Source organism: Acanthisitta chloris, unplaced genomic scaffold (assembly GCF_000695815.1).
Source record: "Acanthisitta chloris isolate BGI_N310 unplaced genomic scaffold, ASM69581v1 scaffold8389, whole genome shotgun sequence".
NCBI classification, from domain to species: Eukaryota; Metazoa; Chordata; class Aves; order Passeriformes; family Acanthisittidae; genus Acanthisitta; species Acanthisitta chloris.
The window spans coordinates 38187-66086 of record NW_008691008.1 but is presented as its reverse complement, the minus strand read 5'-3'; the positions used below and the strand labels follow the sequence as shown (position 1 = coordinate 66086).

The 27900-nt window shown below is 40.4% G+C and overlaps 1 protein-coding gene across 1 annotated transcript in view; it reads right to left on the bottom strand.

The window, feature by feature from the left end:
• Nucleotides 1-27900, bottom strand: part of LRBA (LPS-responsive vesicle trafficking, beach and anchor containing) — a 142111-nt gene that overhangs the window by 79388 nt on the left and 34823 nt on the right. The window contains exons 23-32 of the mRNA XM_009082076.1: nt 26569-26722; nt 25978-26158; nt 24647-24774; nt 24169-24276; nt 22424-22595; nt 21495-21924; nt 14492-14625; nt 5923-6001; nt 5526-5659; nt 3208-3269 (exon numbers count right to left, since the gene is read on the bottom strand). Coding sequence (XP_009080324.1) covers nt 3208-3269; nt 5526-5659; nt 5923-6001; nt 14492-14625; nt 21495-21924; nt 22424-22595; nt 24169-24276; nt 24647-24774; nt 25978-26158; nt 26569-26722 — 1582 coding nt within the window. The remainder of the gene's footprint in view (nt 1-3207; nt 3270-5525; nt 5660-5922; nt 6002-14491; nt 14626-21494; nt 21925-22423; nt 22596-24168; nt 24277-24646; nt 24775-25977; nt 26159-26568; nt 26723-27900) is intronic.

Below are 27900 nucleotides of genomic sequence, written 5' to 3'. Positions count from 1 at the left end.
GCAGGAACACTTTGCAGTAATATTAAATGAAGGATTCTTTAGGGCTTGATAGATTTATAGAAATGGAAGTACACACACAGAGACACGTCTCAAAACGTAGCAGGTCTGTCAAAAAACACAACTGTTTTTGTCTTGGAAGAAGCCTTTTCTCTGTATCTCAAACCACCTGTTTCTCTTTTCACCTTGTGCTAAACAGAAAACAATATATCAACACACAACCCCCAAAATAAAACACTAGAGGAATGGTCTTTTCCCACGTGCCTAAACATATGGAATTTAAACGAGGAAAGAAATGAACCAGGTGTCACAAACAGTTCCACAGACTGGGACCTCTTGAAAGATTTTACAATCACTTTGCCAAGGAAAAGAGCTTCATTTTCACAATTCTATGAAAAAAAATTACTGGTGAGATATTATAATTCCATTTCTGAGAAAGGAAAAAACTTATTTCAGCCACAGATCTAAATAAACACCAGAAAAATGTGGGATGTATCAGGAAAACAATCCAAGTGCTGATGTCACACACACAATGTTTGGAATGAATTTGGGGATGAGGTTACCATAAAAAGCACCAAAGAGATTAATCAGAGCAATCCTTCAATTTCAGAGAATGATGGCTGACAAATTTGTGAAGTTTTAAATCAGATTTGCAGATACTTACTTTGTAACTCTGCCACATTATTTATGTGATTAAAAACTGGGTTTTTGACCTGATCTTTTGATCTCTGGCACTTCATCCTCTCCATCTCCTCTTAAAAATTAATTAAAATTTTAGCAAAAGGAGATCACTTCATTTCCCACCCTATCTTGTGGGGGGGAAAAAGGGGAAAAATAGAAGAAAAAAAGAGGAAAAATATCAATCAAGCTCAACCCCATCTCCTCCCAGGATCTGTAAAATGTCGGCTGGAAATTCAATTTCATATCTCTCAAGCTTTCATGTAGCAAAAGACAGTTCACTTCTTAGCAAAATAAATCACTTCTGTGATTGCCACGCTGACCTCTTTGAATTAGGAAAATTCAAAGTGAAAAATGTAATTATCACCCCAGAACAATCTGTATACATCTGGAGCTAATTTCAGATTCATTTCTCACATCATTTTTCATATTCTGCCAAAAAATTACAGCTGCTGGGGAACTTTGGAAAGACTTTGAGGCCTTTGTGACTTTATTGGTTTATTTCTCCTGCTCCACAAAGGACAAGCCCAGTCCCTGCAAGCAGCACTGCTAAGCAATCAGGATAGCTGGGGTTTGATTAGATTAGCATGAAGTGGCATCGTGACACGTATGACAAATAGCTGCATTAGAGCACGTCATTTATTCCTTATCCTCTCCACTCTCCCCGAGCCAAACGAGAGATGTACAGTACAGAGCACAACATGATGTTCAGAAAGATTAGATTACCCTCCCCAAAAAAACTGGGAAAGGTCAAGCACTAATTATTGCTACAAGCAACAGGGATAATGAAAACTGATTTTTTGAAATGGCAATACCAAACTGTCAGGCACATTTAATACTCAGCTTAGTTTTCCTCTGACACATTCATGAATGAACCAGAAAATCTGGCTATTCATTTCTGGGGAGCAAAAGATTCTTTTCTAGTTAAAAAGAGCTGTAAAATTTCACATTCTAGAAGTTGTGAAAAACATCCAGGACTGCCACGTGCAAAATAACCATCTCTAAATTCCAAGACTTCCACCAGGAATATTAAATTCCTTTCAGGGCAAAAAGATATCTATTTCCTGAGGAAGATGGAAAACTAGATGAGCAAAGTTCCAGTTCCATTCATTAATAATAAGCTCTCTAGAAAACATAACTACTCCTCACTAGTTCATTGTAAAATCTATTAGGTGTAATCTCCACGAGTAATTGTTCTTACTGCACTTTATTGACAACGCAGACTATCGATTTTTCACACCTTCCATGATTCTTTCATTTGTATTCATGAAATGTCTCTCAGCACACTCTAAATAAATTTGGCAATATGGGCACTAAAACGAATAAATCGATGTGGAGAAACATTAATTTTGCATTATCCTTATTCGTCAGGCAAGCAAACCATAAGGGCTGTAAATGAAGGTCAAAGGTTCTGAGATGGGTCAGAACCCTTGACCTCCAGACCAATACCATTCCCATTAAAAAAGGCTATTTTAAAGTTTTAAGTAGGGGAATTTACTGCTAGAAAGGTATAATTTTTAAGGCACCGAAAGAAAGGCTCAATAAAAACAGGCTTCCATTTAATTACAAAAAGAAAGAAGGCAAAAAAGAAAAAAAAAATTCCAACTAATAGAGCATATACAAATTTAAGGAAGTTCCTTAGGCTCTGGCTCTTTACTAGCCACAGGATCAGGCAATTCTCAAGTCCCTAAACAGCTAAAATCCCTTTGCCTTTGGGGAGGTAGAAACTCCCAAACTGCACAAACCCAGAGTTGCTTTCCCAAATTTTTCTCAAATTCCTAGGACTTGTCAAATCAATTAAGAACGACAGGGCTTCAAAAGCATTTATCACTCATTTCATAACCTCCACACAAAAGGAAAAATTCTATTTATCCCAGAGGATTAGGCATGTCAAGATGCAGAAATCAAATCTGTTTCTATAAGCTGAATGTTTCATTGATCCCATTTTATCTTACAATAATGACACCACAGAATTATTTGAACATCAGCCTCAAGGTTATGTAAATGCTCAAGAGTAAGACAACATAAACCCACTCACACCTTATCTCTCCAACTGAACAGACACAATTAATAACATTTTTTTTTAACCAAAAGACCTTGTTTGTTCTATTTTTGCCCACGACATGTAAACTCAAATTTTGGATGTATTTTTACCTGCTACATGTAAACTCATAAATTTGAACATCAGCCTCAAGGTTATGTAAATGCTCAAGAGTAAGACAACATAAACCCACTCACACCTTATCTCTCCAACTGAACAGACACAATTAATAACATTTTTTTTTAACCAAAAGACCTTGTTTGTTCTATTTTTGCCCACGACATGTAAACTCAAATTTTGGATGTATTTTTACCTGCTACATGTAAACTCATAACCAAATCTTGGATGTATTTTTACCTGCTACGTGTAAGCTCAAAGCCAAATTTTAGATGTATTTTTACCTGCTACACATAAACTCAAAGTCAAATTTTAACTGTAATTTCCACTGTGCTCCAAGACAACATTTTCAGACACTGCTACCTGAAACTCACCTGAGAGCAAAGCAGCATCACCAGCTCCACAACTGAGCTGCTAGACTTCATGCACACAAGACCTACGAGAGGAAAACAAGCACACGTCAATATCTGCTCACACGGGACCAGATCCCAACACAAACTACTCTGAAGGGCAATACATTGGCAGCATTTTGACAAACAAAACACAAACCAAACTTTCACACCACTTCCACTTCAATTCTGTACTCTTCGAGCACAAAATCAAAGCAGATATAGGAGAGGGAGATCACAAATTTCAAGCCTTGCACCTAACCGAGCAGCTAATAGTTGGACATTACCTCCACTATTCAGTTTCATCCAGGTTTGGCTGTCAGGATGATCAGAAGGGTGGTTAACATATGTTATATTAATCCACTGTACCTACATTTGGCCATTTCGTGAAGGATTGGGTCATTACATATGCAGAGAAGGGAAATGGCTCCATGACCTTTGCTTTCTGCGTTGCGCGTTCTCCTTTCAGCCCCAGCTATCAATCAAGTTTCCATTTTGTTCCATGGCAGCAGACATCCCAAACACTCTTATTAGTACTTTGACCCTTAACCCCACACTAAACCTTAGCAGAAGTGCAAGCAGTAACCTATTAGGTATTTTCAATTGTTTATAAACTAATTTGACTATTACTATTTGCATTCGCATTTTGGTTTGGGTTTGTCTGGAACTTGTTTTTAGGCCCAAAAAATTGGGTATGTGTGTTTATTTTTCTCCAGGTAGTTCATACACTCCCAATAATTATCCTGCTTTTTTGAGTTTGGTCATCCAAACTATGAAATACTCATTTATCTGTGTATATAACCTATACTACAGTCAAAATATTTTGAAACCAGATTATCTTTTACCTTCAGGGAAGAAAAAAATGGAACCAAAAAGGAGATTTACTTCCTTGGCAAAAAAAGCTTTGAGAAAAATCACTTTTCTGTTTCTTTTCTCATGCAATGAATGAAATAAATTTGCTCACAAATAAGCTTCCACTATGTGGTTTATGTGCTAAAGAGGTACCCAGAAAAAACCAAAATCCCATTTTTGGAGTCTCACAGAAGGCAATTCATACACTCCTTCCTGCCATTTCTTTCTACCCCAAATGGTAAACAAGCTAAATTCCTAAACTAAATCACTTTCATGTCAGTGAAGTTTAATGAAGCCTCAATTTCCATTTCAGCAATCTTCAGTCAAACCCTGAGCAGTGTTTGCTATTCTCATTCTGTCTCTGACAATGTTAACTGTACTCAACACTAAATACAGGGTGACTGTCCTAATCGAAGGAACAAGCAGTTCCAAAAATGTTGGTAATTAAAAAAGAACCTTAATTCCCTAGTTTCTTCCTAGATCTATTAGGGCAGCTCATGTGCAAGTGATCAGCTCAAGTTAAGCAACCATGAGTGCACTTATCACTGGAAGCTGCAACAAGCTCAGGCTCTAATTCAAGTCACTTCTTTAATTGGATGAAACTTGCAATTTTCACTCTGAAAGATCAGTGGAAAAAGCAATATAGCCAAATGATGAGACAATTGAAAAAGTGGTGTTCACTGCTAAATTCACAGTGGTCTAACACACACAGTGTTTTAGATGAGGCCATCAATGTCTGCACTGCAGAGCTGAGCCTCATTTTTAAACAGGGAGAACCCACCAGTAGAGAGAACACTCCAGCTCCAGCTCCATCATTTTAAGCCACTCTCTCACCAGGAAGAGCCATGATCACTGCTGTGTACATCAATCTCCATCCTCTCAGACATACCAGAGAATTCCTTCTCAACACTGGCAATGTATTCCCCTCACCTGGGTGACCCCCTCCCAACCAGAACCAAAACCACATGCAGGAGACAGACCAGAATATGCTCTACTGGCATAGCTCCCAGGAAGGCTTCTCTTAAAACATCACAGGAAACATGCAAGGTCTTTGTACTTCACTTTCTACACTATATACTTTGCGTCAAAGTGCTGACCTTGACACCAAATCTTCTTTTAAGGCTCACAAAACACATCTTGTACTCAAGTTTCTATGGGACAATTCACTGTAAGAGTTCAAAAACTAAGGAGATGATTGGAGTTGGTTCCACCTAATGAGATACAGGGAACTATGAGATGAGGTGGACACAAAAAGGTACCAGAGATGGTAAAGATGAGGAGGCAATGACAGTGACCTCAGAGGCCTAAAGACAGAAGGAAGGGGAGGCAGTGAAATCCAGTGGACAACATGGTTGGGGAAGGCAGGAAGAAAGCTTCTAAACAGAGAAATTTAGATTTACAAAATAAAACAAAGCACACACAAAAAATCCCCTTTTGAACTGGAAACTTACTTGTACCTTCTATCAGCAACTCCTGCCCATGGCTGCCCAAAAGTGTCCGTGAAAGAAAGGGAGCAAAATCCACAAAAATCTCTCTCAGAAGTGGGGCAGCTTTTTCCAAAGCATGTTCAAGCCTATCTGTAATACTAGGAGAGAGACACAGGTGATCAGCAACAAAGTAAGGCAGTTACTGAAATTCTGTAAAAAGCAATATAGACTTTGCCAATGTTTAAGTGATATACATGGATAAAAAGGAATTATTAATCCAACTCTGTCTTCCCAAACCTTCATTAGGTATTGAAGATCAGTAAAAGAAAATTCTTAAGTCACGTGGAATCAGAATATCAACTGTAACATCAAAAATGAAAGCCACAACTCATCTGTTCAGATGTTCAGTTGAAGAAGTTACCTCATATTCGAGGCTGAATCCTCAGGAACTGATGAAACTGTGGGGACAGATGGCAATTTTGAATTAGATGATCCCTTTCCTGCAAGAGAAAGTAACAATAAACAAATTATACAACAAAACATACCAGAGATTAGAGAACTGGACAAGAAACTAAAGCCTTGAGCTCAGCCTCTGAGATATCATGGTGTTCAATATTGTGTGAGGACTACGCAAAACACTTCACCTCTTTGTACCTCATTTTTCCCCCCACAAGGCTCCTATTTCCTTGCATTCCTATTTCCCAGGTAGGCCATGGCAAGCTTAGTTAACAGTTGCTCTAGCACAAATAGAAAGCAATATAAGGAAGGAGTTTGCTTTGTGAAGGAAGACAGACCAGGCTGCAGTGATCCTTTCTGGTCTTATAAGCCACAAACCACTCTGAAGAAATTTACTAACACTTGCAACATTAAGCAGTGAATACAAAAAACATCTTACACCTTTAAAAGTCCTGTAATGTGCTAATATATATAACAACACTAATATAACTAACATATAAAGCCAAACGGTAACGTTCTCAATCATCTCTTTTGGTTACTGGAAGTGCTCATCCTATTTCAAGTAACTTGCAGGGAAAACCCTTAATGCAGCTCAGGAGGGACATTGAGGGGCTGGAGCAGGTCCAGAGAAGAGCAACGAGGCTGGTGAAGGGACTGGAGCACAAGTGCCATGAGGAGAGGCTGAGGGAGCTGGGGGTGTTCAGCCTGGAGAAGAGGAGGCTCAGGGGAGACTTTCTCACCCTCTGCAACTCCCTGACAGGAGGTTGGAGTCAGGTGAGGGTTGGTCTCTTCTCCCAGGCAACCAGCAGCAGGACAAGAGGGCACAGACTCAAGCTCTGCCAGGGGAGGGTTAGGTTGGAGATTAGGAAGAGATTTTTTACAGAGAGAGTGCTCAGGCATTGGAATGTGCTGCCCAGGGAGGTGGTGGATTCCCCATCCCTGGAGGTTTTCAAGCTGAGACTGGATGTGGCACTTAGTGCCATGGTACCACAGTAGGATTGAAATTGATGATCTTGGAGATCTTTTCCAACTCAGCTGATTCTATGATTTCTGTCTAAAATTAAAACATATTTGCATCAAAATCATGCAGGAAACTAAATGAGTATTTTCAACAGCCTAGCTAAAATTTTTGCAACACTAGGAGTGTGACAGAGACAGCTATGCTAAAATTCTCCACTGCAGTGCCAGTGTCATTAGCAGGATGGCAGTGGTATAACCTCATTTCTGAGTTATTAACTTTGCACATCAATTATTCAAAGGTTGTTAGGGAAGATTGGGTCATTTATGTAGCCTACATTTACCAAAGCAAAAAATAAAAAAAAAAAGCAAAGCAGTTGTGTTATGTCAAATTGACACTGCATGGCTCTCATCAGCACAGGAGGAATCTGCAAGTATTAAATTCTGCTCTTCAGTACATCAAGAGAAATAGAACCTCCATCCTGCAGCATGGATTGGTATTAGCAGTGATGAACAGGGGGCAAAGCGAGACAGCCAGAGACTTCACAGATATTTTCTGCCAGGACAGGAATGGTGACTCACAAATCTTGCACTGCATTCCAAACTATAGAGAGGAATGAATCTTAGCAGACAGATTTCTGTGCATTTCCCAGGAGCACAACTGCCTCTAGTCCATCTGCAATCCTATCTCTTTCCACCCTTAGACCCTGTCCTATTCTCTTTCCTCTCACCTCACTGGTTTCAGATTCTTATGCTGCTGGAAAGGAGGGAAGGGGGGGAAAAAGGGGGAAAAAAGCCAAACATGAGAGAAGAGAGTTTAATCATTTCACTTCTCACATCCACCTCAGCAAAGACATGACCCTTCTCAGAACTCTAACTCCTGCAGGTCCCACCTACAACAGTGAGCTCAGTTCAATGTAACCATTATGGAAATCAGCTGCTAAGATCTTGAAACTGTCTACCAAAACGTGGCAACTGCAACTCTTCAAAGTCTTCCAACTGGACTGAAGTGGAACAGATTTGGAAAGATATGGCAAAGATAGATCCCTGAGACAGCAAATTTATTTCTGCTGTCAAATTTCAAACTTCTGCTCCAAAACTCTGGCACACAGAGCTTACTCCAAGAAATGCTGGGGGGTTATGGTCAGTGGGTTTCTTGGATTTTTTTTACCTGAACATTTCAGAGCCAATAGTCAGAAATTGTCAATATTTTCATGGATATAATTTCTTTAGTTTTATGCAATTAAACCAAGTCTTTTGGATATTCACAAGGGAAAAGCTGTCCAATGATAAACTGAAAATTAAAACTGAGCTTCCTCACAGGAAGACCAAACAAAGTCCACATAAGGCAACAAGCCACAGGATTCAGAGTTCCAAAGGCTCCAGTTAGAATCATAAAATCATAGAATCAACTGGGTTGGAAAAGACCTCCAAGATCATCGAGTCCAACCCTACCATGGTCACTAGACCATGGCACTAAGTGCCACATCCAGTCTCAGCTTGAAAACCTCCAGGGATGGGGAATCCACCCCCACCCTGGGCAGCACATTCCAATGCCTGAGCACTCTCTCTGTAAAAAATCTCTTCCTAATCTCCAACCTAACCCTCCCCTGGCAGAGCTTGAGTCTGTGCCCTCTTGTCCTGCTGCTGGTTGCCTGGGAGAAGAGACCAACCCCCACCTGACTCCAACCTCCTGTTGGTTTTTTGCTTATTTTTTGGGATGCATTGAGGTTGTTCTGGTTTCCCGTTTTTTCAACACAACTGGCCAAAATATTTTGAATGGGAGGTTAAGGAAAATCACTGACAACACAGGACATGGTTATTTCTTTCTGCTCGAAATAAAAACAAGCTTGGCAAAACAGATTAGGTATAAATGTAAGGCTCTATGAAATTTTAAGTTAAAATCGACTTTACAATATAGACATAGCAGAAAACTCACTGATAATGTGAATTTGACAAGAGCACAAGGCAGGCAACTATACAAACTGATAATCTTTTTGAAGACTACGGAGGGATATTTATGGCTTGAATTTCTTCATGCTTATCAACGCCTAAATCCACATTCCAAACTCAGATATATTTCACTAAAAGAGGTGAATCTCAGCTCTATCACAGCTGAGAATTTCAGGGGCTTTTCCAATAGCATTAAGCACAGTGATTTTGGCATGCAAATTTTGTTTTGTGCAAGTACTTTTTTTTAAACTTTCTTTGACTCAGAGGAAGCTTTTTTTATTCCTCTATTTTTTCTGCCTTCAGTACTAAAGATGAAAATACTTCAGTAGCATATTTCCATCCCCAACACACATGTGGGTAAGTGCAGTAGCTACTTCAAACATGTGGAACTAAACTGACTTATCTCTTCCTTATCCTTTCACTGATAAACTGGCTCCTTCAAACTGACAGTTTTACAGACATTTGCAAGAACATAAAAGAAAATGCAAATAGATCATGTGTCTAGCACCCTTACAGTGAAACCTTATTGTTTATTCAAGGTCCCCAAGGGTCTAAACAAATAATGTCTCTAGCAGTAAAATATTGTTCAAGAAACTCCCTGTGCAAGATCCTTATGTTTTTGCATACACTAACTTGGCATACACAAGCAGGACATGATGATATACTTGACTCTGTAGGGATAAAAATGAGGTAAAAAAATAAAGTTGAATTAAATAACCAGACCTCTTAATTTCCTCCAGTCTATAAACACAGTGATGCCCTTTGTCAAAGAGGTATCTAGTAAAATAATGAGCTCATTCAAAAATACACATCCGGGGCTGAAAGTGCACAATGCAGGACTACAATGAAAGGGTTTACAAGCTAATATAAGGGATCTGTTACATGAACACATCTGTAGGCTAAACCAAAACAGATTGCATGAAACAATGCTGAAAACTCCTCTTAAGAGAAGTGGCTTTAAAGCACTTTTTATACTGACACAGTAGTAAGCCACTTCCATTGCATAGCATGAGCATCTGAGATGTCCCAAGTGTCAATCTGCTTTGGTAACTTCATGCTGTCACTGGAGAGTTGGAATTCTCTTTGAAATACTTACTGGAACACAGTAAATTTTTGGAACAACCTGTGCACTGATGGCAACTCACTTCACATTCATTTTTCTTACTTTAGCTTGTCTCCTGCTGATTTATTTTATTGCAAGACTTCAAGTTCATTTTCAACTATGTATAAAAATCAATGAACACTATTTGTCTTTGCAAAACAAGACAACTGTGGGAGAAAATTTACATTGTCCGATATATAGGAGTTACAACTCTTGTTTTTATCTCCTGTTCCTACATATCTCCAGGTTTCTTCCAAGCATCCACCTCCTTTTTCACCTTCAGCCTTTGGCATGGCCTTTTTTATGAGGCTGCACTTTGGGGAACAGCCCTTTTCTCTGTCCAGGAGAAGCAAAAATCCTGTGGGCAACTCTGTGTAGCTCAGAGGCAAAACAAATGAAATTAAAAGAATCATAGAATTTCAGGAGTTGGAATGGAGCTCAAGGCTCAGCCAACCTGGCTGTGAACACTGCCAGGCTTGGGGCAGCCACAGCCTCGCTGGGCAACCTGGCACAGGGTCTCACCACCCTCACAGGGCCTAATAAATACTTTTTTCCCAATAAACAACATCAAGTAGGAAGAGGAGGAGGCAGGAAATAAAACAAGTGAAACTTCTCCGTGTTTTCTACACCCAGAGCATAATTAAGGACATGAAGCAATTCACTCCTGCATCCCACAACAGTTTTCATACTCCCTCTTAATAAAAATACCATCTGAAGAAGCATGTGCAAACTGAACAGTGAAAGCCTCAAGAACACATTCTTTGGAGTGAAGCACTAATAAAACACATGTGAAATCCTTCAAGTACATAAAGAGAGAAACTCAGAGCATCAGAGGAAACAGTGGGAGTGCAAACTGCAGAACAGTGCAAAAACATTCACACCATTTCAGAACATCACAACTGTCAGTGAAACACTGAAAAGGAAAACTAAGTGACAAACAAAAATACAGGCACCCTGCTAGGATACCCACAATCGCTCAGGAAACACAGCCAATCCTGCCTATGCAAATATTAGTCCCGTCTTAGCAGCAGCTCTTCCTGGCCACAGCATGTGTGAAATCTGGGCATCCAACCCACATTCAGCCTATGAGACAATCCAAGGAAGAAACAACTGAAGTGAATTTCTCCTTCTTAGATTATTACTAGTAAATGGACTCTTTTGCTCAGTGTCACCTTCTGTATGAGAAATGAAATGATTAGCTCAATGTGGGCCACCAAGCTCCATTTTCTCCACTCATTTCCAGATCTATTAACAATTGGACTAGGAGTTCCAGCAAACAAACAGCCCAAATAGAAGTCATCAGCAACATACTGATGGGAAAGTTCAGACCACAAGGGGAAGAGAGAAGAGAGAAAGTGGAGAAGGTTGTGTGGAGACCTCAGAGCACCTTCCAGGAGCTGAAGGGGCTCCAGGGAAGCTGCAGAGGGATCTGTGTTAGGAGCTGCAGGGACAGGACAAGGGGCAATGGGCACAGATTGAAGGAGGGAAATTTAGGCTAGATGTTAGGAAAAGATTTTTTCCTGTGAGGGTGGTGAGACACTGGCACAGGTGGTCAAGAAGACCAAAGGTATCCTGTCTTTATTGTATCAGAAATAGAGTGATCAGCAGTGCCAGGAAGTGATTTGCCCACTGTCATCAGCACTGGTGAGGTCACACCTTGAGTACAGTGTCCAGTTCTGGGCCCCTTGCTACAAAAAGGACATGGACATGCTATTTTTTCCTGTGAGGGTGGTGAGACACTGGCACAGGTGGTCAAGAAGACCAAAGGTATCCTGTCTTTATTGTATCAGAAATAGAGTGATCAGCAGTGCCAGGAAGTGATTTGCCCACTGTCATCAGCACTGGTGAGGTCACACCTTGAGTACAGTGTCCAGTTCTGGGCCCCTTGCTACAAAAAGGACATGGACATGCTGAAGGCCAGAGAAGGGCAACAAAGCCATTGAAGGGAGAGAGTGATAAGACATTAGAATGTGCTGCCCAGGGAGGTGGTGGATTCACCATCCCCTTCACCATTTCAAGACAAGACTGGATGTGGCACTAGTGACCACAGCAGGGTTGGACTTGATATTTGAGGTCTCTTCCAACCCAGGTGGTTCTGTGATTCATTTCAAACTTAAATGTGTTCAATTTACACAAGCAATATTAGATATAAACCACTCTAACTTCACAAAATTCTTGTTTCCATGCCATTATTTTACCAGGGACAAAAGAAACAGTCTCGCGTTTTAATCTGTTCTAGGCATGATTTCACTTATCCCTTTACTATTTCTTTTAATTAATTAGATTGCCAGTCCAAACATGTCTATTTTTAATCCTGATTAGTTTCTTTTTATGCATATCACTTCAGATTACAGGTCCAACTTTTGCCAAAACTCCCAGACATGCTGGAAGTCACAGGGTTACAATCTACATCAGTATTGTTTATTGTCTGGGTTTCTCATACATTCTACAGCCACAGGAGTACTTATTTACTTCTACATGTTCCTAAAAGATTGACTAAATCTGAAACTCAGTGCTCAACCGTTTTGTTTTTCTTAAAAGCAAGTTAATCTTTACTTCACACATTGCAATACTTAAACCCACATCTAACCTGGGCAAACCAGTTAACAAATGAGCAATTATTTTAAACAATTTCGAGGTAGGGAAGGTTATATTATTTGTAAAACAGATTAGCTACTCCGAGCAAATCTGCCCCAAAGAATTGTGGCATTTCAGTTAATTCCAACATCTGGGCCATGGCATTCCCAGGCACAGCTACAGGTTGACTGGGGAAGGAATTGAAATCAGCAGTGACGAGAGAGACTTGGGAGCGACAGCATGAGCTGCAGTGTGAGCTCTGCCCAGAAACCAATGGAATCCTGGGCTGCATCCCCAGGAGTGTGGGCAGCAGGTGAAAGGAAGGTGATTCTCCCCCTCCACCCTACTCTCATGAAACCCACCTGGGTCAATCTCTGAAGGGCCTACAAGGAGCTGCAGAGGGATTGTGTTAGGAACTGCAGTTATAGGACAAGGGGTAATGGGTTCAAACTGAAGGAAGAAAACTCTAAGTTGGATGTGAGAAAAAAAGTTTTTTTCCTGTGAGGGTGGAACAAAACCTTTTTGATTTTCCCAAGAAATGGAAAGAGCAGTTGAAGATGGCAACAAATACCTTCCAGACACACAAGTACTAGACACATGATAACAGATTACATTTTTCCCCCCCAGTCTTTGCAGCAGTACATAAACCCAGGAAAAGCAAGAAAGTCAAACACTGAAAAAACCACCAAGGTTTCCTTGATTAAGATACAAATCAGTTTTAATTCTTGAAGTCAAACTTAATGGGCACAAACAATTATGAGATCCTACCCAGCCTTGCGACTCCAACATGCCTTTGGCTCAGTATACAACATCACTTACCTCCTACAGAATGACCAGAGAGACTAAGGGTTCAAAAGACCACTTGCTTATAAACAACCTACTCAATTTTGTCCTTGCTGAAAAAACTGTCCAAAGCAATTAGTTTGGCATCAACACTGAATTTGACCTCAGGCTAAGGGTATTGGAAACACTTGGATGTAATTTTCAGTCCGACTTGGCATTAGCACATATATCCTTGGACAAATACCCTAGGATTTATCAATAAGCTTATACTTTACATAATAAATAGGTAACGAAAAGTAGACTTTAGCCATATTTACACTAAATACAAGTTAACAGAGCATGCTGTACAAAAAACATAAAAAACCTTGCCATGACGACAAATATTGCTCGGACACTTGCATTTGTGGCAATGTTGGGTTGGTTTTTATAATACAACTCTACTTTTGCAATATTTTATTATGAACAGGTTAGTTTTCAGATTTGTGCAGCTGAAGCAGCAGAACTAGGAATAATCAGATGAGGTGGGGGACAAACTGTGAGAAAATACCCAGAAGTGTGACTTCTTCTATTCATGTACCCACATGATGTCACTGACAACTGGTCCAGTCTAACTGAAAGACACATTCACTGTTCTGCAAAGCATCTCATACTGGTTTTGTTCAGAGAGACAGTTACTGCACTGCAAGTTGCTGTGGGAGGGTATAGAAAGAAAGGTACTGACAAAGGATAGAAAGGTTTCAAAGGTCCTTTTGTCTGACTTGATAATTTAGGGCATTTCAGATGCAATCCAGAAGTTTAAAAAAAAACCAAAGAGAATGTACAACACTATCTTGCTAGATTGTCACTTTTCCCCCTAAGAAAATACAACCAGCAGTAAGTATCAATACTTAATGTAGGTATTAATCAATACTCAATATAAGCAAGACACACACACACACTTCTTATTACAATGGAAGGCAACTAATTCCTTCATGTCTGAAAAACAACTGTTCACATCTACAGTATTTTGAGATATGGATAACTACTGAAAAACATCTCATCTTCACATAACAAAGAACATGTAACCAAAAATTGTTCATTTGTATTCAGAGTGAATGGTGCAGGAAGGAGAAGCAAGAGAGGAAGGGTTGGGAATTAAGTTGTTTAACTTACTCTTACTTACCAGGAGATTCTCCTGACAAATCTGGGGCTTGGGCTGACTCTAAGGAAGAAACCACACTGACAGCATTTGTAGGAATGCCAATAGGAGCTGTAGAAGAGGGAATGGTTGGTTTCTTCGGGGCTACAACGACACTCCTAGAGGAAGACAAAAAGTTAGTCACTCATACTGTATGTGAAGGTTCACACACTGTGATGTTTGCTTAGACAACAGGGGTGATAAGGTCTCCCCTGAGCCTCCTCTTCTCCAGGCTGAACACCCCCAGCTCCCTCAGCCTCTCCTCATGCCACTTGTGCTCCAGTCCCTTCACCAGCCTCGTTGCTCTTCTCTGGACCTGCTCCAGCACCTCAATGTCCCTCCTGACCTGAGGGGCCCAGAGCTGAGCACAGGATTCAAGGTGTGGCCTCACCAGTGCCGCGTCCAGGGGCAGAATCACCTCCCTGGTCCTGCTGACCACACTGTTCTGATCCAGGCCAGGATGCCATTGGCCTTCTTGGCCCCCTGAGCACACTGCTGGCTCCTGTTCAGCTCCTGTCTCTCCAAACCCCCAGGTCCCTTTCTCCTGGTGCTCTCCAGCCACTCTGTCCCCAGCCTGGAGCTCTGCATGGGATTGGTATGGCCAAAGAGCAGGACCAGGACTTGGCCTTGTCAAACCTCATCCCATTGAAATCAGCTCATCTGCCCAGCCCATCCAGGTCCCTCTGCAGAGCCCTCCTGCCTTCCAGCAGATCCACACTCACCCCCCCAACTCTGTGCCATCTCCAAACTTGCTGATGCTGCACTCCATCCCCTCACAGCTAAAAACATCCTAACACTTATCCACAGGCACATACAAATCTTCACACAGCTTAAAAATATGGCTAGGCATGAATTTGAGTGTATCTTGTCAATCAAGTTGTATTTCTACAACAAATCAAAACATTCTCTGGAGTCAAGACAGAACCTCCATCCTGTATACAAGTGAAATGTCAGACCTCAGAGTCAGCATTAAAAACTACATCAGAGGGAAAGATGCAAAGTGACAAGTCAGGCATGGAGATTTATCTGACGTGCTCCTAAGACATCTATTTGTGCTATACCAATTTCAATTAAACTGTAGTACTTTATTCCAAACCCCTAAAAGGCCTTGTTAAGCATACATTAAAGGCATTTCTAATTGCAAGTTAGCTCCATAAACATGCAAAACCCCAGCTAATGAGGTAAAGAGTACAGCTGATATATAATGTACTCCCACTGCAGTGCTTACTTTTAATTACCTGGTGTTAACCATAAGCCGAAAATCTTCAACATTCAATTTATTTAATCACATCTTTTGTTGACAGTAATATAACTATACACTGGAAGTATTCCCTTAACAGCTTTAAAATATTCATTTTCTAAATAAAGGGACTCAGAAACTTGACCTAAATTCAGGTGTGGTAACAGCCAAAGAAGTTCTGTCAAATATTTCTAAAGCAGTTTCTGCTAGAATAGGAAAGGAAGGTTTGTTTTTGACTCCCTTCCTCAGGCACAGGATGTCAAAGGATGTCACAGAAGCTAGACCAGGTTACTGATTAAATCAACCCTCCTTAATGGCAGGAGTAGGCAGCACCAGATTTGGAGGCAGTACAAGTCATATCATTATAAGGGTGACTGCTAATGTTAACTAGTCTCTAAAAAAATAGAAGCAACAACACCTGAGCCCCAAGACAAGACATTGTGACTAAACCACTAATTTTGCTCCTATGCTCATGCCTGCTTCCTTGAAACATGAACAATGGCCTAAAAAAAAGTCATCCATTTAGACTGTTTTCTAAATTATAGCCACATTACCCATTAATTTTGCATCACCCAGGCATAAGAAAGGAGCTCAAGATTCTAGGACACTCATTGCCTGCAAAGTGCTACTGCTATAACACATTCAAACACCTGGAAGAGGCTGGAAAATGAACACAAGTTCACTGAGTACAAATGCACAGAGTAAAGTTTCAGACCTTTCTCCAACATTCAGGATTCAGCACTGAAGCAGAGCTTTGTATTCATTTACAGATTTCAAGCTGGTTTACTGTGTAGATATCCAATTCAAGGATGACTAATCAATAGTATTACATCCAAAATCAAACAGACACATTATAAGTACATGTCTACCCCATGAGACCTCAGTGCATGATCTGGAAAGATTTCTTTGCACACCCATGAAGTTACAGAAATAATTATCCTTTTGCTGCTAAGTAATACAGGCACAATCCTATTGGAAGCAAGGTGATATGGGAGAGTGTTCAGTGACAAACTGTGGGGCAGGTGGAGATGGAAGTTATGCACAGACAGGTTGTGTCTGTCCAACACACAGAATTCATTAGATTAATTTGAAACTGGAAGACATCAAACTACCCTAAGGGAAAAAACAAATCTCATAGAGAAACCTTTTGTTTCCAGGGCTTATAATCAATCAGAATTCTCTCAAAATATCAAATCAGAGTGGCTGTGGCCTCTGACTGCCTGTGAATGCCACTGATCCTACTCTCTGACCCTACTAAGAGCCTCAGGAACTATGAAGCAGGTTGTATTTTAAGTTATCATAGAATCACAGAATTTTCGGGGTTTGAATCAATCAGATCCTCCAGCCCCAACCCCTGCCCTGGGCAGGGACACCTCCCACCAGAGCAGGTTGCTCAAGGCTCAGCCAACCTGGCTGTGAACACTGCCAGGGTTGGGGCAGCCACAGCCTCCCTGGGCAACCTGGCACAGGGTCTCACCACCCTCACAGGGAAAACTTCTGCCTAACATCTGACCTCACTTTCCCTATTTCAATTTGTGCCCATTGCCCCTTGTCCTGTCCCTGCAGCTCCTAACACAGATCCCTCTGCAGCTTCCCTGGAGCCCCTGCAGACCCTGGAAGGCTGCCAGACCTTCTTCAAAAGGTATCGAAGTCCAACTCAACAATCACATTGATTCATATTCACCACATACTTGGAAAGTAAATTAAGATTCTTTTAAGAACAAACACTGCTCATGGTTCTTTATTTACATTCTAAAACCCTATATTTTTCCTTCCTTCTCTGTGTAGTAAAATCCTATTTTCTCTGAATATTTAGGTGGAAATGCAACTGTGCTCCAACAGAAATATTTGCCACTAACTCCCAATGTTCCTTTGTGTTCTTCTTCCGTGAGATTATTTAAATGCTAATATAAGAAAAATGAATGCAACTGGCAGAGAGAATGTGAGACAGTGGAAAATCAAGTTTAAGTACTGCAGTGAATAAACTCTGTGGAAAACACTGAGTGTTTAGCACATTATTAAATCAGGTACATTTGTCAGAATTGTCTCAAAAATTAATGTGCTTTCAACTTCCCTTACCTAATAAGGCACTTGCTTTTAAAGAGTACCCAGATAAGACAGTTCTTTTTGTAGCTAAACTGATAAGCATTTCTTGCAAAGTTAAATACTGCTACACACAGGAATAAAATATTCATCCATAAATGCCTTATAGTCTATTTCTCAGATCTACAAAAGTAATAGATTTTCAAAACCATCTGCAATCAAGCACTAATTTCACCAGAATAACAAGGAGCATTAAGCACCTCCAGACATGGGAAGAGATGTGTCCCATGGAAAAAAGCATCAACACATTTCATCCCTTCACATACACATCATCCAACCACTTAAATTAACTCTGCATTTTCACACTGGATTTGTATATTAAAACATCCATTATCATAATATTCAGAGACTGGAAAAATAAACTAGAAAAGCTGCACAAAACTATTCTTGAGGTCTGTTTCAAGGAGAGCTCAAGCACTACATGAAGATGATACTTTCTATAGCTGCCTCATTTCCATGACTATATGAGATACTTAAGTGAAAAAAAGACAAACATTTAAGGTTTAAACGAGAATTTACAGCACGTGAACTGATAAACACAGGTCAGGCACAGTGAGAAGTATCCACCATAAATACACCTCAGCCAGAAGGTCAGTGTGTTATTAGTCCCAATTATGCTGAAGTGTGAGAAGTCTTCGTGGTGCAGACAATTATTCACTGCTGAACGAGCACAGAGCCCTGAGCTCAACACTGACTTCAAGCACAGACAAAGGCTCACGCAATAATGATCTGTTCTGCCAACTTCTATAAGGATTTACTTAGTGAACCATTCCTTGGTTTCAGATCACTGATTCTTCTGTCTCAATAAAACAATAGAAAATACCTACATCTCCTAAAATTTGAGCATTTTCCCAACAAACAAATTTCCCAATTTATTTATTTCTTATCAAGCTGTGAAGTTCACATTTCATTTTAAATCTATTTCAAGGTGCAAATTTTCCTTGGGTGCAGGTCAAATATTCCTAATACAAAATGGGGCAGCTCAAACTGATGATCTCACTGCAACTCAAAAATACTTACATGAGTTCTGATTGCTCTTAACCTACATTTACACAAATTTAATTCTCAGCATTCCAGTTTTTAGCACTGCAATGCAACGTAGGTGACAGTTTGTCTGAAGCCCTGTGGGATGATGGTTTTAACTCAAAATTGAAGGAAAATAGCCTTGTTCCAGGCTCTCCAAATGATGCTCACTGCAAGGCTCCTATGCAAGGAGCAAAAGACCAATAAAGAGGATCAGAGACTTGTTTTTAACTCTACTTTGAGAGGCAGCAAAGCAGCCTGCCCTGTCAGTGTCCCTCTGTGGGCTCTGCTGTCTGGAGACAATACCCATTCTCCTCTGTCTCCCTTGAAACACCCAAGAAGAAAGAAAGAAAAAGAGACTCTCAAAAAACCATGAGAGATCAGAGGGGGTGGGGGAGAGGAAAAGAAGATATGATAGAAAGAAAACAATCCATTTAGGCAGAGAACTTGAAAATCAGCTTGGCAGGGAGAAGACTTCAAATGGTGTTGGCCTTTTGAGCCCGCGCAGAATGCAAATTGTTGGTGTGCTGAAAGGGCCAAGCTTTTCATCACCACATGTGCTTTTATCTACAGATCCCCCATTGTCATACTCTGTGTCCACCTACACCTGATAGACTTAATCTTGTCAACAACAAGTTTCTTCTCTTTACATTCGAGGCCCAAATCAATGAAGTCTAAAATGTATTCATTCCACATTAAGAAAAATAAAAGACTTGGATGAAATTTAGCTCTCACAACCAACCATTACAAAGACACTTGCACACCATGGACTGACAAATGAGCAAGCACAGGCTGAGCCAACCTAAGCAGCTTATAGATGATGCTCCAAAAAGATAAACAAGCTTATTAACATATCTGCTCAGTAAGTCAGAGCACAGCTGCAGGTTTGAGCTCCATGATTTAAGAGCCTATATTCCTCTGAACCCTCAGCATCAGCCTCCTTTAATGACATGGTTATTGAATGTTTCCACAAAGAAGCCAGGAGATCAAGGTTTGATTTTAAAGTGCACAGTAAAATGGCAAGTGAGAGGTTATGGGGGCTTATTAGGCTAACTGAAGAGAAATGTCATCTCTCTCTTTATCCCAAGCTTTGGTTATTCTTATTTCTGTTTTGTTTAAACTTGCTAGCACTAGCCCTGCCTCTGTTTCTACAAGATCACTGCTAAATAAGAAAACTGCTGGTTTAGGGCACACTGAAATTGGAACATTAATTCATGTCCCTATGGATCTTGGGTAAAAGCCAAGGCAAGTCTTGAAGTTTATCATGATAAACCCCTGGCACCCACTAATCACGAGATTGTATCTTCAGAGAAGATAAGGGGAAGATTTTTGGCATGGGAATGAACACACACACCTAGCTGTTTGCAAGGGTTTGCAACCTGGCAGCCTTTCAGTAAGGTTTCACTCACATAGCTGTTACTGTATACTCTCCAGCTATGGCTGGGAAGTTGATAATCCTTAAGATATGAGGAGAGTTTTGATTTCTGACACAGCATTCCTGAGATAAATGTAGGATCAGAGAGATGCTTTGAAATTCCCAGAGATACCCCACTGCTAAACTGCTACATGGGAACTACTTTTAACAAAGTGCCTTTAAAAAGGGAAAATACACCCTTCACCGAACTTGTGTTTGCCATCAAACAATATATTAAACACAAACCAGACAAGAAAATCAGAGCATCCCAAAGCCTGTTTTCCCAAAAACCTTCATAATGCAACTCGGTATTTTTGGCTGCCCCAGAGATAAGAGCTACAATTTCCAACTCTATTCCAGTTTGTTAAAAAGTTGTGAGATTTTTTCCCCAGCACAATTCCTTCCTGTTGTTGTCACTAGGTGTCATTTCAGAGCATAAACTTGTATTTTAAGCAGTCACACTCCAGAAAGACACAGTCATCTTCAAGGGGCCATGAATTTTCCTGTTTCTACAACTTTAAATATGTTTCAAATACAGAGTTCTTCTGGCTTTTGAACTGATTTATTAGCTAGTTACCAACATACTTTATCACATTTACCACAGATCCAAGATTGTGTGTGTCATTACCAGACGATCATTGATTAGACTTCTACATCATTAAGTACACTTTTCTCTACCAGACATACCCACAAAAGCAAGGAAATGAAAAATCAAGCCAAAGCACAGCCCCTGACGTGCTGAGGTCACATGGAACTGTTGAAGGATGAAAGACATTATAAGGGGGGAAATTTAGGTTAGATCTTAGGCAGAAGTTTTCCCTGTGAGGGTGGTGAGACACTGTCCCAGGCTGCCCAGGGAGGCTGTGGCTACCCCAACCCTGGCAGTGTTCACAGCCACGTTGGATGAAGCCTTGAACAACCTGGTGTGGTGGGAGGTGTCTTCCAAGACCTTTAAGTACAACCCAATCAGGAGTCATTTTTCATTTCCACAGTCTTTCCCAGCATGACATAGCAACCCATGTATTGTAGAACCTCTGTGATGTTAGCGGCAGTCAAAGGTTCTACTTCTCAATCAAAGCATCTTGATTATAGTCATATTAGATGACCTTGTACATGAATTCTGGTGCACTCAGGTGTGTGTTTTCCCTGTTCCTTACAGATACCTGAAGAAAAATATAATAGCCCAAGCATTTCAGCTGTTACCTTACCTGTCAAAGGAATGGAACTGTACAGGCTGCTCAGCAGCTCCATCACCCAGCACTCCAAGGAAGGCTGGTGGCAGAAGAGCAGCATCCACTGCAGTCCCATCAGCTGGTGTGCTTACCAAGCTTCTCAAGATGTCCTTTACATTGACATTTTTTGCAGCTGGCACAGAAGCTGCAGGTTTACTGTCTACAGTTCCTGTCTCACTTCTGCCCTCCTTATTTGCTTCTACAAGTGTCCCTCGTACTCCACTGACAGCATCTGGATCTGCACTGACATTTGGAGGTCCTGCATCTGCAACACTGCCCAAGCTGTTGGTTTGTCCTGAAGCTGCTTCCTCCCCAAGACCAGAATCCCTTCTCTGTAGAGATGCTGCATTTTCTGCATCTTCAGTGGAGGCTGAAGCACCAAGAGCAGCAGATGGGGTTTCCACACCTGTTCACACCAAAAAAAAACATATGTTTTGAGGTCATGATTAACAGCACTGCATTCACCATGTTGCTCCTAAAGAAGCAACGGCAATAGGTGAGAAGTTAAATAACACAGGTATAAGTGTTTCTTCTTGTCTTTAATGCTGTTTGTAAGTACTGAAGAGCAAACTTAGAACAGAATCATTTCCTTCTAATTTCTGAGAAGGCTGAAAAATTATAACATCCAAAAATTGAGACAAGAAAATAGAAGAAATTGACACAAAGAACTAAAATTAATTGACTGCCCTAAAGAACCACAGAGATGAGTCTGATTTCAAAAACTACCACTCTGTGCTTAAGCATATTTAACCTTACAGCTAACCTATAGTGATGTTTCTGCACAAGCATTTGTGAATACTGAGTTACTTCAGCAGCTACAATGCACATGTTTCTGTACAATTTCACATGGATTGCTACAGAATTCCAAAACATTCTTTCACTTGGCAAAATAATTAACAGCTCACCTGCAGCAGGAGTCTCACTGTTCTCATTCTCTGAGTCCTTGAGGGACTGGCTTTGGTTTGGTGCTCGTCTTTCATTCTGGGGCTCCAGTATATCTCTGTACTTTGAAACCATGAGCACAGAAATGAAATATACAACAGCCAAAGCCAAAAACTGAGCCTGTTTACTATCCTCCTGTAAAAAGAAAGAGACACACAATGCATTACAATTTCAGCAACATGAACATTTTTCTGCAAAGTATGCCCAGCACTACATAAACAGACCAAGAGTAAGCTGATATGCCAACGATGGAAGAACAATATTCTCTAGCCACATTTTGTCTCACCTATAAAACTAGGAATACAGCAATTGTATTCAAGTGGCACTAATCCTCTTGTTTTTCATTTACAAATACGACCACTTGGGCTGTGGTTGTGTGTTTTGACTACAGGCTTTGAATTAGTGCAGGGACTAGGTCCCTTTTATTCACAGGTCTGTCTTCTATTACAATATTTTAGTTGCCACCAGTATGGAAGATTCACTTCCTGTCACTCTTTGGCACACTGATACTCAAGTAGGGATTGCAAGAACCATGTTTCAATCAATAATTACTGTAAAGGAAAAATGCAAAGATGTTTCACTATTCTGCACAGCACAAAAGTCACTGTATAAATCATTACACTTGCTAAACGGACCAATTATTGCAAAATAAGTTCTGGTGTCCAAGCTCGTGGCCACCAATGACTCACAGCCATTACAGCTCCTGTATTTGCTTACAGAGGTGTTTTTTTAAGCAATCAATCTCAATTTCCTCAATAACAGCTAGAAAGTTGCTGACACAGGGCAAAGATATTTTTAGTCAATTCAAGACTAAAAACCATATGCATACTTACAGCACATCCACACAAATTGGTTCCTCTGAGGGGAACTAAAGGAATTAGAGATGACCTTTAACGTCTAATTAGATAGAAAGATACTAATTTTTCAAAAAGGATGAACATATTCATGATACATAAGTAACACAAAACCACTTTGTCTATGTAAAGTGTTGAAAGCACATATTGGTTAGGAACTGCAGTGAGAGGACAAGGGGGAACAGATTCAAATTGAAGGAGGGAAATTTAGGTTAGGAAGTTGTGGATGTTGAGCCTGGAGAAGAGAAGGTTGTGTGGAGACCTCAGAGCACCTTCCAGGAGCTGAAGGGGCTCCAGGGAAGCTGCAGAGGGATCTGTGTTAGGAGCTGCAGGGACAGGACAAGGGGCAATGGGCACAGATTGAAGGAGCGAAAGTTAGGTTCGATGTTAGGCAGAAGTTTTCCCTGTGAGGGTGGTGAGACCCTGTGCCAGGTTGCCCAGGGAGGCTGTGGCTGCCCCAAGCCTGGCAGTGTTCACAGCCAGGTTGGCTGAGCCTTGAGCAACCTGCTCAAGGGCAGGGGTTGGGGCAGGATCATCTCTAAGCTCCATCCCAATCCCTAAAATTCTATGATTCTATGAGTCTATGATACATATTTGTATTAAACACAACTTATTTTAAGGCAGAATTCCAGAGAATTAGCTCTAAGGAACACACCAAAGAGCCTGATCAGTAGGCACTTGGTTTTCACCTCTCCTTCCCACCCCAAACACCACAACAGCTGCACAGTGTTACCAGTTCCCAATTACCATTTTGTACCTCCAGTTTAGCCAAACTACTTAACACAGAGCAAGTGTTCAGCAAACAGAGATGCAGAAATCTACCTACAGAGAAAACAACATTCTTTGTCACTTACTATGTCTCTGAAAACTACTGCTCGGAGGCGATTAATATCCATATCCTGCAGGAGTCTGTCGTGGTCTCGTATTGGAGAAATTCCACCAGTCACAATGTCCACTGGACTCTATTAAAAAAACCCAAGTGTTTAAGATGCTGTTTTCTAAAGCATTTTGCCAAGAATCATGAAGTGCACACAATCACCCACTGTACATCCTGTTGTCAGAACTAGAGCACAAAGAGCAGACATGCATTTCATCTTTAAAGGAGAGGAAAAAAACCTGGCAAAATCTTGTGACATGTTTATTTCACTGTGGAAGGTTGAATATATAAATGTTAAATTCACATCTTAGAAAAAAGTCCTTCAGGGTTTCCACTGTTCTGCCCTTTGGCTCTAGTAAAATATCAGTGGTGCAGGTATATATTTCAAAACTTTTTCCTCTGTGCTGAGCAACAATGACTGATTTTTGTGCTCCTGAGTGTGGCCTCATACTTGCCTTTGCTGCAGACTTTGCTGATCCTATAACACCTTGCACAGCTTTTTGGCTCTTCCCAGTGTCCCCAACAGGCTTCACCTGTGCATGCTGCTGGCACTCCAAGCAATTCCTGACGGCTACAGCACACACTTGAGGGGAGAAGAAATGATAAGAGTTACTCTGAGAAATAATAGTGTCTATATTCCCTTAGAGATGCATAATACAAATCTGTTTATCACTTACAAGTTTATGCACATTACTACAATATTTGGCTTCCGTAAGTTTTAAACAGTTGCAAAACAAGGCTCAAAATTAATAATGTATAACTAATAATACATACTCAGCTATGTGTGTGCTATGTCTAATGGGTACCTCCAAGTGAGTGAGGTAGCAATTTTACCATGCATACAACCACGGGGTGGGTAAGGTGTAGACAGCTAAATTTCACAGACTAGCAAGGGAGAAAGACAAGTGAGACACCAGTGAAGCAAAGAACATTTGCTCCACAATGCTCTGTTCCTCTTGGACTAAATGTGCTCAAGTTCCACCACTGATTGTTTTGAGCTGCACAGTTGTACCTGTTTGATCTTCTAATATTATTTTCAAAGGAAAAAAGAACTCCCCCACCTCTCTACCTGTTTGCATCCCATAAATCTTGTTCTACCTGCACAAAGTTTTAACTGCCTAGAAAGGGAGAGGAAGGCTAGTTACTGTTGAGGCTCTGAGCTGCTCCGGCACTCATTCAAATTCAACTTTTTAGTACAAAGTCTTAAAACATGCAACTAGCATGAATACTTTCCTCCTGTATTAACCACCTGAACTCTCTTGTGATTTGGTATATTCTCATTTCTACAACATTTGCTACCTTTTTAGGTAACAACCCCTTTCTTCTCAATTTGATGCAAACATACTATAATAACTGGGTACAACTACTTCCCAATTTGAAGCCTTCAGAAACGAACACCTCTAGTTTTCACCGCAGCTTCACATACTGACCTCAAGTTTTAAACCTCTTTTCTAAGTATTGCAAAGGTTCATGGTTTTTTTCATCTAGTGCAAGACAATTTTTTCTTAAAGTTGCTCTATTCTCAGCCTTGACTCTGTGGGGAACTTTAGCAAAAGAAGTACCTTCACAGGGAAAATGAAAACATGCATCCAACAACAGTCAGGCTACTGCTAAAGAACATATGAATTGCAGAACATAGCAAGTGTGAAATAGGAAAAGACCTCAATATTTGACTAAATTTAACCTGGACTTAAAATGCAAGGCAGGAAAACAGACAAAGCTAACAGTTGCTAACTACTGAGCTCCAGCAATCTCCTCTGCTCATGAAGTGCTCTTGTTTGCTCACCCAGACGAAGACACTGTCGCAGAATTCCTCCCGATGTCATGTTCTTCTCAGACTCAATCTCCGTGAAACCGAGAGAGCTTGCAAAAATCAGCACATCCACAAGGTTGATTAACCTCTGGAGAAATGTTAAAGATGCTTCTACTGAAAGTCCTTGAGTTGGCTCAATATTTTCCAATTCATGCTACACGGAGAAAAATTGAAAGCAACCTTTAGTTCTTCACAAAGGTGATATACCTACCAGCTAAATGAAGACAAATGTATGCTGGAAGTCCTTTATCAGTCACATTCAAAAAGAGTAATTAGTCATATTCTAGGAACAACCATTAGTACTGGGATTTAATCCCATTCCAGGCCACTATGGGGCTATAGAACCAGGCAACTTCTTTTTATGCCTTCAGGCAAAGAAGGCAAACACCCAATTTATCTTGGGGAAAGCATGGAGGAAGCAAAGGGAGGAAAGAGATGTCTGTGGAAATATCCCACACACATTTCCTGCTTCCCAAAAGGACAGATACAATACTTAATACACTCCATAAAGAAAGGCATCCTCCCACAAGTGATATATTTCCAAGTAAAAATGGCATTTCTTACAGTGGCAGATGTGGCAGCAGAAAGCAATGGCAATATTCCACCACAGGCCATGACCATGTTGTCCATCACCTGAGAGATGAGGTGAATTGTGTTGTGCACAAAGACCACGTTGTCACTGCTGTTCACAAAGTCCATCACAGTTTTTGTAGAATGGCTGTCCAAAACAAAACCCGAAAACACAGAATAAACCTTTATTTTTGTGGTATTTTAGCATACTTATGCTTTCACAAATCTAAGACCAGACAGTGAGCAGTAGGGCAGCAAAGAGCACCGGACTGTAAAGGTCAACTGATGTGCCTCAATCTAACCTAAAACTGCATTTCCTTTCTGCTCTTAAGCTGCTCAAGACCATAAGTTGCTAAAAACACCTAGATGTGTGTTAATCATCACTTGGGTAAAGATACATTATAGGCTGGTCTACAATTTTTTGCTACAGCAAAAGTCACAGTATCAGGAAACTGAACTTTCCTGGAACTATGAATTCGACTTGAACTTAAGTCTTTGGGAAATTACAGGAAATCAAAAGGGTTTCTCAGAGAAATGCAAAATCCACAAAGCACAAAAACTTCACGAAACAGAAGCAAAACTAAAAATGTATTTTAGCTATATCTGATTATGTCCTGATAGGTTAACTTAAGCACATCCTAAAAATTATAGTCAGACAAAAATTCACCTCAGTTCGCATTGTTTTCATCACTTATTTCTTCAGCCTTAGATTCCTTTCTATCAGGTCAGTACAGCTATATGGGTCAATTTAAATTTGATTTTCACCACTACAAGCTAACAACAGACACCACTTTGAAGTCATTAGACCTTAACATTAAAATGCAGAATTACCACTGTTCTCAAAGATCTTGATGATTACATTCCAGATCCCTGTTCCAAGTTAATTTTCAAATGAACATCTCTGTGTTCACAGAACCCTATCAAACCAGCAACAGTGTGTGCAAATGCAGAAAGAAAGCAATACTGGTTTGGATACATTATTTTTCAGTCCATGTTTAGATACTGATAAAAGACAAAAAGGCCCTTACATACATTAGGAACAGGAAAATCTTGGTCCAATAAACAGTAACACTGCCACTGATTTATATGTAGCCAGGACTTCAGTCAAAATCTATGTGCAGGCCTTCAACCAAAACACACTTATCTCTGTAAATCTTTTAAAAATATCTGAGACTAATTTGGTACAGGTCACAAAACAAGCAAAGCTACTGAACGAGCAAAACACCAATGTCCAATACTCAAAGTCAATGAATGACTCTGCTGCAGTTTCAACAAAGCTGATTGGAAGTGAAATGCTAGTCCAGACCCTGAAGCACAGAAATGTAC